The sequence below is a fragment of the Capra hircus genome, chromosome 23, assembly GCF_001704415.2.
Source record: "Capra hircus breed San Clemente chromosome 23, ASM170441v1, whole genome shotgun sequence".
NCBI classification, from domain to species: domain Eukaryota; kingdom Metazoa; phylum Chordata; class Mammalia; order Artiodactyla; family Bovidae; genus Capra; species Capra hircus.
The window spans coordinates 38,217,605-38,234,129 of NC_030830.1; the positions used below are offsets into that span (position 1 = coordinate 38,217,605).

General features: G+C 39.6%; 1 protein-coding gene across 1 annotated transcript; it reads right to left on the reverse strand.

Moving 5' to 3' along the window:
* Positions 7,639 to 16,525, reverse strand: SRSF3 (serine and arginine rich splicing factor 3). The gene is made up of 6 exons (XM_005696272.3): positions 16,392 to 16,525; positions 14,481 to 14,688; positions 13,063 to 13,197; positions 10,874 to 10,912; positions 10,592 to 10,678; positions 7,639 to 10,414 (listed from the first exon to the last, which is right to left on the reverse strand). Exons 2-6 carry the CDS (start codon positions 14,684 to 14,686, stop codon positions 10,387 to 10,389), a joined length of 495 nt encoding a protein of 164 aa, XP_005696329.1. The 5' UTR covers positions 14,687 to 14,688; positions 16,392 to 16,525; the 3' UTR covers positions 7,639 to 10,386.

Here is a 16,525-nt window from a genome sequence, read left to right on the forward strand (position 1 = left end):
AAGGCTCTGAGCCACCCACGCGGACAGGGCAGACAAGTCCCTGTGTGGCCTGGAAAACCCTCCTTGAAAGAACCGACAACATTCTCAAGCTCACAGGTGTCTGCCTGTTGCCCAAGAGCCCGGATCTGGCCACAGCGAGGGAAGAGATGTGGTGCAGGCAGAAACCGCTGGGTGAATCAGACCTGCGCGGACTCCTGGAGCCGGGTACTGTTTGCCCTCCGTCTGAGGCTTTATCTGCCAGGGAGATGGGCAAGCAGCCAGGGCCTTGGAGGTGAGGGGTTGTACAGCCAGGGCGATGGCATGCTGCCACACCAGATTTCAGTATCTCAGGAGCACTGAGCCGAGACTCAGGAGGCTGAGCACCCAGAGACGGCCCTAGCTGGGCTCCACCAGTCTCAACAACTCACTCCCCTGTCCCTTTACCTCAGGCTCTACAGGGTGAAGGTGTGGGCAAGCACAAGAACTCACATGGTGCCTCAGGAGTCTCCCATACATTTGATTGTGTTTAAAATATATGCTTGTATGTCTAATGATTTTGGTTTTTTTAGAACACAAAACTTGCTAACATGTTACAGTGAATCTGTGTTTCTAGGTTGTTGTGAGGTAGACTTTCCATCCTGTCACTTCTGGGATTGCAAAATGAGTTGTTAAAAAATGTATTCACTTCTCTGTACAACCAAAACAGGAAAAACTTGGCTCTGAGGTCAATTTAAGACTGCATTCATCAAAACATTATTTTTCCCATCTTTGTAACTGAATTTATCTACCAGAACTTACAACATCATTTAAATTCTTATGCACTTTGTAATACACAATTTCATTCCATAAAAAGGTTTGGCTAGTTTTCAAGTTTGAAAATCACCAGTCCCTGATGAACTCTTAAGTTCTCCTCTAGTTCTCACTTTTTACTAATCTCCAATTCTAAACCCTGAATAAATTCACAGGGTCTTAGAAGTTGTCAGTCCATAATAAAACCTTTAAGTTTCCTGCCTTTGCTTTTACGCACGTGGCTTTTTTCTTTATACAGCCAGCTTTCTATCCCAATCCCATTCTTCAATACTTAGCTCAAGTACAACCTCTTCTACACAAAACACTTAACATGGGTCTTGGACCTAAGCTTTGATTTCTTCATCTGCAAGATGAGAAACTGCCCTCAAGTGGTGAGGTTTAAGTGAGCTAGTAATAGGTATATGTAAAACATTTAGCAAGATGCTGGCAGGAGTTCAAGGAATACGAATTATCATTTCTATTGTCTTTATTACTGCCTTTATTGTTACTATCATGGTGGAAAAAAGAGACTCTGGAGTCAATGGAGACACAGTTCTACTCAACAAGTGTGTGACCCCAAGCAAATTTGGCCCAGTATTCTCAACGGGGCAGTACTGCCTCCTGGTGGGTGCTGGGGAAACTGCAGCTTTTCTTTTCCTTCTTAGGGTTGTCACCCTAGCCAGGGAGCATCACTGACATCAGGGGAAGAGGACAGAGACACTCCATGTCTGGCACACAAAGAACTGCCCATGCCCACAGGTCTGAACCAAGTACAGGTAGAAAGTATTAAGTGTCTGCATAAAGCCATTAAAGAAAATGATTAAGTGGGATAGACATTGTCTAGAATTGTACTTTACCCTGTGCAATCGGGACTACTCAGTTTTTCCTGTCATTCCCCCTCTACCGAAGGGTTGTCGTTGTTCAGTCACTGTCATGTCCAGCTCCTTGTGATCCTATATACTACCTCATACTTTTAAGTGACACGAACGTTTTGAGCACCTTTCATGTATTAATTCACTTAAATCCTCGTAATTTACGGGACAGTGCTCTATTTATTCCACTCCCCTTGCCCCATGTAGCTTTTTTTGGCCCTGTGGCCTGCAGGATATGACCAGGGTTCCCCCGCAGTGGAAGCATGGGTCTTAACCACTGGACCACCAGAAAGTCCCACTGTGAGTTTATTTTTCGACATTACAGTTTTAAGGCCCAACTCATTTATGAGAATACTGTACTCTCTCTCAATTCAGTTATCTGTTGTATTTGTCTTGACATGCTATCCCTACTTCAATTAAGCTTATTTCTCCCTCTCCTAAAATATTCAAGTATGGTCTCATTACTCCCTGGCTGTACTTTTATTCTGATTTCTACACGTGCCTTCTCTCTTTTCTTACAGGTAAGAAAATAAGCATCTGACTTATTTCTTGTCTTCTGGCAGTCATACCCAACATACACAAATACATTCTATTTTATAAACTGCTCCCCTTTTTATAGTTAAGGCTTCATCTTGCCTTTTTTTTTTAAAATAGTGTTCACGTCAGGATAGTGAAGGATCGTTACAAAATATATTTTTACACAAAGGGAGGCCCAACCACGCTCCCTCTCTGAGCTTCTTGAGTAAATGAGGTAACCCCAACATCAAGAGTTGATAATGAGGAAAAGCACTATACATATGCTCAGCATGTGGTACTTCAATTTCAGCTTCCTGTTTTCAATTTTCTTTCCCATACTTTGCTCAAGCACTAGCAACCAACTTGATCAATGAACAAAACAGGATTTTCTGGTAAAAACAATCTCATCCAACTGCTAGGCAACACCAAGGCAAGCACTCAGTTTTCGATGCTGCCTTTCCCAGCAAAGTTAAGCGGCAAGAACAGGGATGTGCCTTTCTCCACATACAGGGAGGCCTGGGAGAACTGGGGTGAGGAGGAGGCAAATATACCCATAAGACTACTGTGGGATCAGAAACAGATCTTAATTCTGATCTTAACAGATTGTAAGCTCTTCAGACTCACCTGTTCAAACTAAATAAGAACATCTGGGGGCAGGGCCCAGGTAGTAGTTTCAAAAGTTCCTCTAGGAGATTCCAGTATGCAGCCAACAGTGGAAAAACCACCGACAATCAGTTCAATACCCTCTGAAATGTTTTGTTATTCCCAGCTTTAAAAATACAAGTGACTTGTCCCAAACACACAAAAAGATGGAAATCTGAACACAGGCTGGGCTAATTTGAAAACCTGTTTCTAAGGAGCCATCTAGCAGTTAGAATCCACCTTATCATTCCTATCTTTGTGACTTCAGAAGCCCTTTTTTTGAAATCTGCCTGGACCCCTGTAACCACAAATGTTCCTCTTGACCTTGCAACCCTGAAACCAACATCCCCTCAAACTGGACAAAATATCCAAAAGTAGGTAAAGACCAGGATCAGTGGAAACACTCGTATGCACTGGGGGCACTCCTGCTTGCCCAGCACCGAAATGGTTCAGTTTTTCTTTACCAGCTGAGCCACCAGGGAAGCCTTCAGTTTTGCTTAAAAGCCATTCCTTGACTGCAAATTGCATACCAGTGTTATCCTGCCATGTAAGAGCTAATGCTTATTGAGCAGTGTTGTATGTGTTGGGTGCTGTATCTGCTCACATGACTACATTCTCAAAGGTAATTAACCTGTCTTAAGATGAGAAAAATTAAGTGTCAAAAAATTATGCAGCTGGCCACTGGGCTTTAAGTGAGGAAGCCAGGATTCAAACCCTGAAGTCCTTAACATTATATTGCTCCCTGGAATAGCATTTCAGCAGCTGTTAAGGCAATCCTTGTCCCACCTCTGCCAATGTCCCTGCATGACCTTTGGCAAATCCACCTTCTCGTCTCTAAATACAGGACTCCAACTATGAACTCCAAGCCACTTCCAGTTATTCTACACCTGGCACTGCAACCTGGTTTACACCATTACAGCTTGATCACTCCTCGACAACTTCTCCAGCCTTCTCTAACTTCAGTCTCCTCAATTAAACATGATGAGCACGTGACCTTATTACTGAGACTCTTATTTCCTTCCTGTCACCTGCTTTCAAGTCCCAAAGTTGGCCCTGGTTCAGGAACCCATCTTGGATGATGCACTTAAACTCTCTTCCTTCCATTCACCTGAGAATCAATCCAAATCATTTAGTGTTCTTCCAGGTCAGCAAGCTGCGGCTGCTGGAGGCAATTCAATAGCTTTAATCATTAAGTCCACTGTCAAAGTCTAAACAATCACTCAAATGTGCCTACTCAACCTGGAGGTGTTTTCCTGAATCTCTGCAACACCATGGAATTCTGAGGTACTCTCCCTAAGATTCCATTATTTTAAAAAAGGAAAACATAATTGGTATACTTTTCTCTATGAAGTTGTGATTATTAATAATTAAAATGCTCCCTCAAACAAAAGTTTGATGTTTCCCAGTCCTCACATAAAATGCAATACTCACCAATGTTGGTCTCACATTGCTTTAAGGGTTAACACAGGTGATGTCAAGACCAGGAGACTGGAACAGCCGTAGCAACCAGTAACAGCTTGGACGCATGCCCATGACACAAAGCTAATAGTCAAACATGGACTGATGGAAAAAATGTCAACCCATCTATATCAGCACAGCTTTGTCCTCCTTGACAATGACATCTTAGTCATGAAATTAGGCACTAGGATAAAGCCAGCTGTCTTGCCAGGTGGCACACTGGTAAAGAATGCCCACCAATGCAGGAGACGCAGGTTTGACCCCTGGGTCAACATCCCCCGGAGAAAGAAATGGCAACCCACTCCAACATTCTGAAAAATCCCATGGACAGAGAAGCCTGGCAGGCAACAGCCCATGGGGTCGAAGAGTCAAGACACGACTGAGTACACACATAAACCCTGACTGCTAACAGTCGAACTATCTGCCCAAACAATACACAAGTTTAGACAGTACATTGCAGATGAGTGTGCCTCAGATGTGTAGTCAAAAGCTGAAGGACACACAGCACTTCTGGCTGTATAAATACTTACCCATCACAGTATGCCTAACTTTCTAACAAAATTTTGACAAGTTATCTCTAGAAAGGAATTAATTCCCCAGTGTATGTATAATTTACTTTTACCACAAGCATATTTTACAACTAGAAAGACAAGTCCTAAACCCTGTTAGTCACAATAAAGTGGTGTCTTACACAATTAGGCTGTAAAATAAAAACACAGAAAGCAGAAAACAAAGGCGTGGGAGTCTAGTATGGCCTCAGTGCTGAATACACTACAGATCTTCCTTATGGGGTCATGCTATCTTGATGAGTTGAAAATAAAGTCAAAAACATACTTAACACACCTCACCTACCCAACTTCAGAGCTTAGCCTCACCTAAACGTGCTCAGAACATTAGCCTACAGTTGGGCAAAAACATCTAACAAAGTATTGAATCTTTCATGTAACTCACTGAGTACTGAACAGAATGAAAAACAAAATGGTTCTGAGTACAGAATGCTTTTAAAGCATATTAAAAGCATTCTGGGAGCCAAGGCTTGACTTGCTGTCCCTTGGTGCCCAGCACCAATCGAGTACGGTGCTAGCCCAGGAAAAGATCAAAATTCAAAGGAGTTTCTGCATATTGCTTTTGTACCACTGTACTCAAACCACAGGCTGAATCACCGACTGTCTGTATTGTTTAGCAGGATGAGGAGTGATAAATGAGGAACTTTTTTCTGCCCTTTTTAACATGGAGACTCATCTCAAGTGGTTAAGCATTTCATAAGAATAAAGTCATGGACAATGTTTGGCAGACCAGTACTCAAAAAGAAAACTTCCTTTCCTGGATACAGCTGGCCGAGTAGAGACAGGACCAGAACAAAAAACTTTAAAAATTTCCTTTCCTGACTATTCCAACTGTCTTCCCCCCAGCTTCCACCATCCTGCAAGCTTTCTTAACCCTTTCCAAACTATCACTGTTCATCTACTCCTATTTTCAAAGTGGGCAGCTTCTACTCCCAACCTCACTTCAAACGGACAGCTATACATTGTCAACTGAAGACCAACCAGTCAGTTAAGTCAACTTCTTATCCCCAGTAAAATTTTCATTAGAGCAGTAACACTCCCAACTTTTTGGCCCTTCCACCAGTACTAAAGCTAGACAAGCTATCCTACACTATTTACCAACAGGGCTGAAAGAAAATAAAACACTTTCAGTTTTACCTCCAAAGAGTTGTGCACTCCACTGCTCCTGTCTTCTAACTTCCACTTTGATTAAGGTTATACTCATTTCTTCACCTCATATTCTTTACAGTCCCTTGTTTCCCACTACTGCTACCTAAGGGGCTTTTCAAAGCACCTGAGATATCTGCCACCTCACTCAAGATCCAACAGCCTCTCAGAACATGTAAAAGCCCTACAACCAACATCTTAAATCATTCTCATCTACAATACGCTGGAACTTATTACTATCTAGTTCAAGGTTTCAATATCCCAATATTGGACAAAGGTCAAGTATTACCTATGCTGTTCTGAGACACAGCTGGTGTTATTCCTTATCACTGCACCCCACTCCCCATTAAAATAAATGCCTGTCAGGCTGCCTCGTGGGAAAAGTGTGACACAAAAAGGATTAAATGACAACTCAACACTCCAATTTGTATTTATTTACAAAACACTTTTGTTGAAAGTTAACATGGATGATTTTCCCTAAACTAAAATTTTCTCATTACAAAAGAAATTCAGTGGCAGAAAGACAGCTGGATTGAGTTGAAACAAAGTGCCAGCTGCCTAAACTTAAAAGGATGTCGAAATTGTTTCCTGAGGGAGTTCTCTCAAAACTTAGAATGTTTTATATGTTGATTATTTCCATTCCCCTTTCCAAATGACCGATACAAACAGCAACCCTACAGCATTCACTAATTTTCTTCAGCAACTTTCCCCCTTTGCTCCAATCTGAGGTTTGGGGACTTAACAACAACAAAAAAGGCCACTAAAAGGATACTAACTAGCCCCACATGAAATTTATGAGCTATATACTGCAACAAAATGCCAATTCATAAATGAATAGAACTTCAAAAAGAGGGGGAAAGTCACCTACAGCCTACTTTTTCTGGAAGGTATAATTTTGCTCTGGAAATGAAGTGAAATATTCTCCATCTCATCTAGTCTCCAAACGATGACTAGTGAAAGTAAGTATCAATGTTTCCAGAGATTTTCACTTCAAGACTAAGCACATGCATGTACTAATAGATAAGGCACTAAATAGCCGCAATGCTTTACGTAAGTCAGAGAACCAAGGAAAAACTGGAAAAAAAAAAAGGTAATATTCTACACAAGTACTTCATGTGTTAGTCTGAGAAACATTTTGGCTGTTGTCTTGTGTTCCATCCAGGTAGTTAAAAGAATCGGGATACAGAATTATAAAAATACCATATTATGAATTTCTGCAGTCTCAAACAGTAAGTTGCATAACAAAATTAGGCAGTTAACTAGGTTTATCAAGACAAATTTTCAGTATCTCTTCTCAGAACCTTACAACTATTCTGTGTACAGCTGAATTCTTTTTTTTTTGAAATTAAGTCTTTATTGAATTTGTACAATATTGCTTATGTTGTTTATGTCCTGGTTTCTTGGCCATAGGGCATATGGGATCTTAGCTCCCCGACCAGGGGTCAAACCTACACCCTCTGCATTGGAAGGTGAGGTGTTAACCACTGGACCAGCAGGGAAGTCCCCAGCTGAATTCTTCTGAAGCAGCCAATTTAATAAAGTAGAATGAAGAGAATTTGTGTGGATATATAAAATTAAATCCAACAGTATTGGACTGTTTTCATAAAAATATACTCCAACCCAGTTTTTCTTCAGCTACTTTAATTATAAAGTCTTTCATGTTCTCAAAAAAAAAAAAAAAAAAAAAAAAAAAAAAAAAACCAGAAGGCAACAGTCTAGTACAAAAATATACAACTGGAAGACATTGCCACCAACCAGATCTGACAACTAAATCATGTTTCGGATTCTGAAAATGAAAGCACATTAATATAAAGTACTACACCAGTGGTTCTTATATAACCCAGGGATGGAAAAATCAATCAGTAGACCTGGAAAATATCATTCCTGATAAAGCACTGCAGAAATATGAACCACGACGCTTCAATAAAAAGCAACCAGGACTTTTCCATCCAAATATGGGTGAGTTTAACTAAAATGGTGGTGATGCCATCTACTGATCACATTATCTTTTATGGAACTGTAGAAAAACATAGAAATAGTTGGTAAAAGGTATCTGTATCTCATAAAATTAAAACTTCTCTTTCTGCTTAAGACATGGAGATCAGAAGTAACCCACAATGGATTGAGAACAACAGAATTAACTATTCCTGCAAAAATAAAAACTATAACCCTTAGATATGTTCCTTAAGTTATCACCAAGTATTAACAGTGACCTCTAGTGAACACCTGTAATCATTACATCACAAGTCAAAAGTTTCTGTGACTGCTTTCAGTATAATATTCAGCTGAGAATCCAAGACACTGGCCAATGGGACTTGTAATTTCAGAAATTAGTTAACTACAGAGAACTTTTAAAAAGCCACAATGTAAATGTAGAATACAAAGTTTGAATAATTTCTACCTTCCGTATTTTTTAACAAGCCACAGAACTGTGCTAAGGCTTCTGGTTAAAGTGACTGCAAATTTGGATCCTAAGGATAAACCCGAGTTAACTTTATATTAGATCTGTATTGGCCACTTTGTAGCTATCATCTTTCCTTTTTTACAGAAGCCCAATTTAAGACTCTGCAAGTTGCATACTGTCAAAAACATCCATGTTCACTGTAAGAGCAGTGTAATACTGATGTACCAAATTACTTCCACGAATCAGTAGCTATCTTGCCTTGCTTGATCCCAACAGTTTTTAAGCTCATTATGAAAGGCCAGAAGGCCCAAAGCCTGAGCTCTCAGTACTAAATAAGCAGTTTTACAAATGTCTTCTGCCAGCAAGGATCATACTAAACTCCACTGACACCAGTTTTCCCCTGTGATACCCAGGACTCTTCTCCCTTGACGCTTTCGTGAAAGGTTAAGAAGGACCACTGGAAATTAACTTGTTTAGGATGAATTTCTTATAAAACATCCTTATAGATTAACACAATGACTTGTCTTTCATGTTAAAGAAAAGTCAGTACAGCACAATCCACAACTATCTTTAAATAGCACATTTAAGGAAACTAAGCCACAAGACTGTTGCATTATGATTTAATCTAATTGCACAGAAGTTTGAAATTACAACTCCTCTAGATATCTAAGAGGAAGATTATGCATGCCTCCATATTTCAATTCTGCACTGTTACATTTGAACCATGTAGTGAATTTCACATAATGATGGATCAATTTAGAATTCCCATGCAACACCTCAAATTATATAAAATGGAAGCAATTTTTAAAGCTCCGTGGAACGTTTTCATGCTAGTGATTAAAAGCTTTTTTTTTCACTGGCAACTTTGGATTATAATGTATCAGGTGGCTATACTTCAAAACGTTGGTCACTGAATATCATGGACTTTAAACTGGCTTCTGCTCCTAAAAATGTATCACTTAGATGGACAACCAGTAAGTCCCTTCACCTCAAAAGCCTCGAATGTATTTCTTAAAAAATAAGATTTGTGTAACCAACTGCCTTCTGTGGGACAAGAACTATGGTAATAGTGGGTTCAACTATTACAATTATGCTTATATTTTATTTTCAAAAGCACTTTACAAGAAAATATAAGTATGGCTTCCAATAGGAATGTTACACCTGGACTTGGTACCAAGCTCAGATTTTAGTTTTGCAAGGAAAAACAGGCTTTCAGGTTAAACAACAATTTGTAACCAAAACTTTAATCCCAAGGATTTTCACAAAACATATTACAAATGACAGCATGAAAAAAGAATCTTGCACAACTCAGTTCAGCTCTACAATGTACCCTTAAACTGGCAGGACATTTGTTATCTTGAGTAGTCTCATATTTCCAAATAAAGAACGTTACAAAGAGCTATGTACTCATATACAGCAATCACAGAAGGAACTTACAACCTAAAGCAAAGGTAAACTAACTTCCTTGAAACTTCTTAGATTCTACACCAACTGGACAACAATTTGTCCAGTGTGAAGACTAGTGGGATTTTTAAACCTCTAATCTAGTTTAAGGGTGCAGCTTTAATTTTTCCAGCTGGCTTTTGAGTTCACAGCAGCTTTTAAAAACTGCTTAACTACAGCTGCATACCATATCCCAGCTATGTTGAAAGAAAACCTTTCAATTTTTGCCAGTTTTTATTTCCATAATGTTAAACATCGATTTTAGCTGGGCAGGAGTTAAGAGGTTTATTTTCAGCCTATGCAAGACTAAAATTCAAAGCAAATTAAATTTTGCTTAAGGGAACATTGTAAAGTAACAATTCTTGATATTACATGCCTCATATGATCCATTTCAAACCATAAGAGAATTACCTTTGTGTCACTGTTCCAACAGACAAACAAATGTGAACAGCTAAAACATTTTAAAAATGCACCAAGCTTATGAAGTCTCAAACAAAACTTGAATTTTCTGTACATACTCCTGTCAAATGAAGTTATTTCCTGTACACCACTCCTCTTGCAAACTGGTCTTCTATTTCCTTTCATTTGACCTAGATCGGCTGAAAAACAGAAACAAAAGTCACATCTGTTAACTCAGTTACAGGGAAAACTTCATCAAAAGATTTTTACATTAAAAGTTATAAACATTTTGTCCTAGTAGCTTAAAAGACCTATTTCTGTTTTTAGTATATTATGTACGCAAGCTCTTAAATGGCTCAGGTCATTAAAGATCTTACCTACGAGACCTAGAGAAAGATCGGGACGGCTTGTGATTTCTCTCCCGGGACAGTGATCTCTCTCTTCTCCTATCTCTAGAAAGGGACCTAAAGTAAGAGGAGAAAGAAAAATGGAGCCATTCAGGATTATACACAACAATGTCTAAGTTTTTGAAAGCTAAAAGTTCTATATGTTACTTGATTCATTACTAAAGTCAGTGTCTATAGCCATTAACTGAGTCATCTGAGTCATTTCACAAACACTCCCACTTCTGAGAATGTGGCCCCCAAAAGATACTTTACCTGCTCCGGCTGCGGGAGAAGCTTCTCCGTCTTGGAGATCTAAAAGCAGAAAACAGGAAAATTAGGCTAATTGTCAATTAGCATTTATGGCGTGAGGCATTTCCCAACTTTTCAATCTCACTGTTGGGCCCAGTGAATGTGCCGAAGAACTGGCACCCATCGTCCAAAAAATAAAATTTTTTTTAAGGAAAACAAAACAAAAAAAGGGCACAGAAGGATTAAGGAACCAAAAGCTCAAGTGAAAAGCAGGTATTCCAATCATGGATTCACTTTAACAAAGAATGCTTCACAGCAGATCTGTCCAATGCAAAACTTCATGTCAAACTAACTTCACTACCCAAACACCACACCAAAATGTAGTCCCACAAGTAGTTCCAAAAACAGTACCATAAACCAGTATTTGGAACCCATGCAAACCTGTAAGTCCATGACAAGACTTAGGTACCAGGTGGATAGTGTAATTTTGTGAAAACGCGCTAGGTGTAAATATTGATGCCATTAAGTGCTACATTAGAACTGCATTTGTGATCGTCACATTTAAGAGTGTGTTTAGACTTATCAAAATTACCTTAGCTTGGCCCACTTCACCCCCAAAATTTTAAAATTTTGAAAACTGTTAGTAAAACCATTTAAAGGTGATAGGATTCAACAAATTTTTGCTAGAAAGGAAAGCTAAATCTGTTAGAGTTATTAAAATTTTTAGTTTGGCATCTCACACATGCAAATAAGTTTCACTTGAAGGTCTAGTTACATTATGAGTTCCCTATCACCCTTAAAAGTTTTATTCAAGCAATATATATGTACGTTACCATTCAATTATGCACAGCCAGCCTTTGATCCAGAAAAAAGAATTACTTTAAGCCGCTTACTCCTTATTTTAACCAGCAGTAAACTGTATAAGCAGGAAAAACTTACTAGTTTTTGGGTTTCAACAAGCTAGAAATGGTGAGGTGAGGCTGCCGGACTGACGGCCAGGAAGAATTTGCTGAAAAGGTTTTGCCAGATGTTGCGTTGGATTTAGTTGGTTGGCGAAGGGGGTGTTGTGGATTTTTCCTGCTTTTTTGTTAGCCGAAGGCTGCTGCTGTAGTTGTTGTGAAGACATTTGGTAAATAAACAGCTGAGCTGATTGGCCAGGAATGTGTGGGCGGTCGAGGTGGCTGCTGCCGATTTGGTTAAGGTTGGAGAGAAGGCTGAGAGAAAACAGCATGCTCGGGAACCAAAGGGCGGTGCAACCTGACGACTGGCCATGCCTGGGTCATGTGAAACGACACCAGCCAAGCTGAATGGGGCGCGCTGGTCACATGACGCTGAAAGGGCTAGTTGACTGGCTAATGCAGACTCAGAGGGTGGTGAGAAGAGACATGATGGTGACTCTGTAACGGGGTTCATTTTTATTAATAGATGGACCAAAAAGCACAAAAAAAAATGAAAAACAAGCCATCAGTACAACCATCTATTAGCTAACAAATACTCTTTATTATGATGGGCAACAGTGTGTTGTTTTGTTTTTCAAAACAGCAAAAGGGGCAAGATTTTGAACTCCTATCTCCTAGGACTTCACTCACCTGTAAGAGGTAAATTCAGTCCTATAGAAACTATTTTGGAAGTTTGAGGAGATGTGGAGTTAGCATCCAGACAATACTGCCTGGTCCAAGAATGATGCCATTTTCAACTATAAAAAAAACCTGCATTCTCTCCTATTTGGGTTTGAAGAACAGATGACTGGGATTACTTTAGCCCCCTTTATTGGTCAGTGACTTTAGTTTCAGAATGATTTCTACTTTACCAGTTGTAACAATAAAACAGCTGCCTGTTTGATAAATATTACAATCGTGCTAACAGTAGAAAACACATTTTTGTGAAGAGCTAGAGTTGAATGTAATGTTTGTCATTATGGAGTCAAGAAATGGAAAAAGGCCTAAACTGAGGTATAAGGGAAGACTTGGAAAGATGCAACTAGAAGATGAACTAGAAGACAGATCCAAGATAGAAGTTACTGACTACCAACATGAACAGTGACCTAAAGACAAAAGCCAACACTCAGCACAACTCACATATCCCAAACTACACCCAACAAACGTTTCATAAAAACCTGATTCTTCAAAGTTAAAACCCACCAACAAACTTTGAGAGAGATACCTGTTCCTATTAGCTACACCAACACCTCTAAACACGCTCTCTCTAAGTACCTGCGTCGAGGTGGAGGACTCCTCCTCCGATAATCATCTCGAGGGCGACGACCCCAAGAAGGAGGTGGGCCACGATTACGACTTCTCTTTTCACCATTCGATAGTTCCACTCTTACTCGGCAGCCACAGAGTGTTCTAGGAGGCAAAAAACAGTAAATTTAAGACAGCCAAACTAATTTTCTAAGAGATGTGCATTAAAGCAAGGAAAAAACAAATACAAAGCCCCCTTATAGCTAGCTTCTTTGCAAAGAATCCAACTGAATGTCTGCCGAATCCTTAATACCAAAGCAAGTTTTAGTTCCGTATCTTTTTTCTAGTAAAGAAAACCAACTTCCTTATGTTTTATTGCTGTTCGTCAGTCTGATCATTGGGCTCAATGCTAACAGTTAAAATTTAAGTATGAAAACCTAGATTCATCCCCCAAGCTGGTTCATATGTACATCCTATTTTGACTTCTTCCTTCAGAAGTTGCAGCAACTGTTTACCAATCATAAAGACTATTTGTTGGTCTCTCTCCTCCCCATTCCCTCTAAGCAAACATCAGTCAACAGGACAGAAGCATCCTGGACATTTTACATTTTCCTTTCCCTTCAATCATCACACAACAGTTTAAATGTAAGAAACTGTAGCTGAGAACAGTTAAAAAAAAAAAAAAAAGACCTTTATATCCCACCTACTCATTAATGGTCCACATCACTAAGTTTAGATAAGCCACCATATGTGGACAGTGATTGGGAAGAGGTGGGGCCCTGGAAAAATGTTTCTGTAATCTGCTTAGATAAATGACCTTTTATGTATCTTTATAATCAACTTGCAGACCCTTTAATTTTTGGATCTTAATTCTGTTCCTTGGTTTCATGAAACCCAAGTTTTCAAATGCCAGGAAGAAGGGCAACACCTGTTCACTGTTAAAGACTCAGGTGTTAACTTACCAGTCAGCTAACAGAATATTGTAATACAAAGGGAAATATTGTTATATGATCCACATTTCCTAAACAAATATTTCCAACATGTATCAAAAAAAGATAACAGTACAATAAACCCATATAACCATATCCACTTACAATCAATCTGTGGCCATTAAGAGGAATGATTGATCCACAATTATTTTAGACACAATTCAAAGGTGACAACATGACTGATGCTTTGTGGTGGATTTAGATTAAAATGTTTCAACCACATGAAGTCACACACCCACGCTGACCATTAAAATTATTTTCTCCAATGGCCAACTGAATAAAAAAACTTCCCATCTTCACCAATTGTTCACTTTTTTGATTGCCAAAAAAGGTTTTATGTAAATTTCCAATAACATCAATTTCAGATAGCAAAGAAGCCATCTAAAAGCCATATATCCTAGAGATTTTAAATATTAAAACACCATAAACTATCATTAATTAAATTAATCAACAAATTACCTCCCATCTAGCTCTCGGACAGCATCAGCTGCGTCTCGGGGATCTTCAAATTCAACAAAAGCAAAGCCGGGAGGGTTTCTAGCAACCCACACACTTCGGAGTGGTCCATAATAGCCAAAAGCTCGTTCCAATTCAGTCTTGTTACCATTGTTTCCAAGATTACCTACATAAACTTTACAGTCCAATGGACAGGAATCACGATGCATTTCTGCAATTAAAAAACATATATATATTATAATCCACAGTGAAAAATAGATTCAAGAAAGAACTCAATACTAAAACCCAAAAAGCTAGGACTATCCCAGTAGTTACCGTTAACTGCATAGAAGCCAAAACAAATTGTGAAAGGGGGGAAAAAAGCCTCCTTGAAAAGCAGGGGGAGGTGGGGCGTCAGGGAAGAAAACACACCAGGAGTGTTTACCAAAGTAGAAACTAAGGATTCTACCTATTTCAATTAATTTCACCTAGAAGAGTAGGATCACCTACTCAGAAGCAAATTCAAAAACAAAATGAAACTCGCGTAAGAAAATCACCAAGAAAACTGATACTAATGTGCCTTCACAGGTCAAGTTAACCAGCATCACTCCTCACAATGCAAGACAAATCTGTTTTTAAAAAATGTACCTTACTCTATTCTCAATAGCCAAAAAGTGTCAAGCCAAATATCCAGCAACAGGTCGATAAGCAAAATGTACTATCCAAATTATTCCAGAATCAAGTACCCATAAATGCTACAAATGTGAAATGAAGCATCAGAGCATACTGTTATAGATAACAGACACAAAATAGTGCACATATTACGATTCCAAGGATGTGAATTATCCAAAACGGGCAAATCCAGAAACATTTTAGTAGGTACCAGGGCTTGGGGAGAGAGGACAGGGCAAAAGGTGAATCGATGCTTCAGTATACAGGTCACTTCACTGGGTATAAAAGAAGTTCAAACTAGTGAGGTGATAGCTGTACAACAATGTGAACATACTAAATACCTCCGAATTGTGCACTTTAAAATGCTTGTTAATTTCACCTCAGAGAAAACACATTTGTTACTTAAAATTTAAGCCACCCAGGGGGCTTACATTTTTACAAACTTTAGATACTTACACAGTCACTTAAGCAATATCTAATCAACTTATAGGCAAGTTATCCATTGCATAAAAGAGCAGTCTGCCCATGAACTCAGCTCAAGGGCTTTACCATTTTTTTCTCACTCTGGGTTTATCCAATTAAAAAAAAAAACCAGTCCAGACACATCCTAATTGCGTGACCCCACCCTGCAACCTGGAGTTCTGAGACCAAATCACTGCTGAGGAATGTGTTTTTTCCCCCTTTTCCAGAAACTTTACAGTGACCAGTTTCAGGCCCATGCATCAACAGGAAAACTCACAAGAACAATTCAGCTCAAGAAAGGTCTGTTTAAAAAAAAAAAAAAGTTATTGCGTCCCGACTGTAAAAAGTGAACTCAAGTTTAAGAAAAAAAAAAAAAAACAAAAATGAAAGTGAGCATAGAAATCACTTAATATAGTTCCAAAGGCTGAGTTTTGATTAGTGACCTGAAGGAAAAAAACGATAAGCTACCTAAGGAAACGTGCTGCCCCCCCCCCAAAAAAAAGGCGCCATAAATTGAAAAGCCGCGGCCTGGAGTACAACCGACTACTGAGTCGACTCGGATAATCTCCCCTCCCGGCTCACCGCCTCTCCGTTCCCAGTGTAGGATTAAAAACACCTCCATTCTGAGGCCTGGGTATATCTCCGAGGGGCCGAAAGCCCCCGCCACAGCCCCTAGCTGAACGTCACAAAATGGCGGCACCGTCTCTTTGTCTCAGCCTGCCGCCGCCATTGGGCCTATCCCCACTTCGGCCCCTTTAAGGCCCATTTCCCACCTCATTCCTTTAGTAGTCGTTCGCTTACCGAGATCTTGGGTTAGAAATGCGGAGGTCCAAATCCACAGAACCTAGGCTAGGTCTTCCCGGTCCCCTCCCGTCCGGCGTCCCCGGATGCTCTAGCACACCCGGCGTCCACGAAATGGCGGACCACAGCCGTCT

Excerpts from the sequence above, each read along its gene's own strand:
- SRSF3 (XM_005696272.3), bottom strand. The coding sequence starts at position 14,686 with ATGCATCGTGATTCCTGTCCATTGGACTGTAAAGTTTATGTAGGTAAT. Across the intron at positions 13,198-14,480 it reads GTCCGAGAGCTAGATGGGAG|AACACTCTGTGGCTGCCGAG; the intron begins GTAATTTGTTGA and ends TTTGCCTCCTAG. Across the intron at positions 10,679-10,873 it reads TTCTCCCGCAGCCGGAGCAG|GTCCCTTTCTAGAGATAGGA; the intron begins GTAAAGTATCTT and ends CTCTTACTTTAG.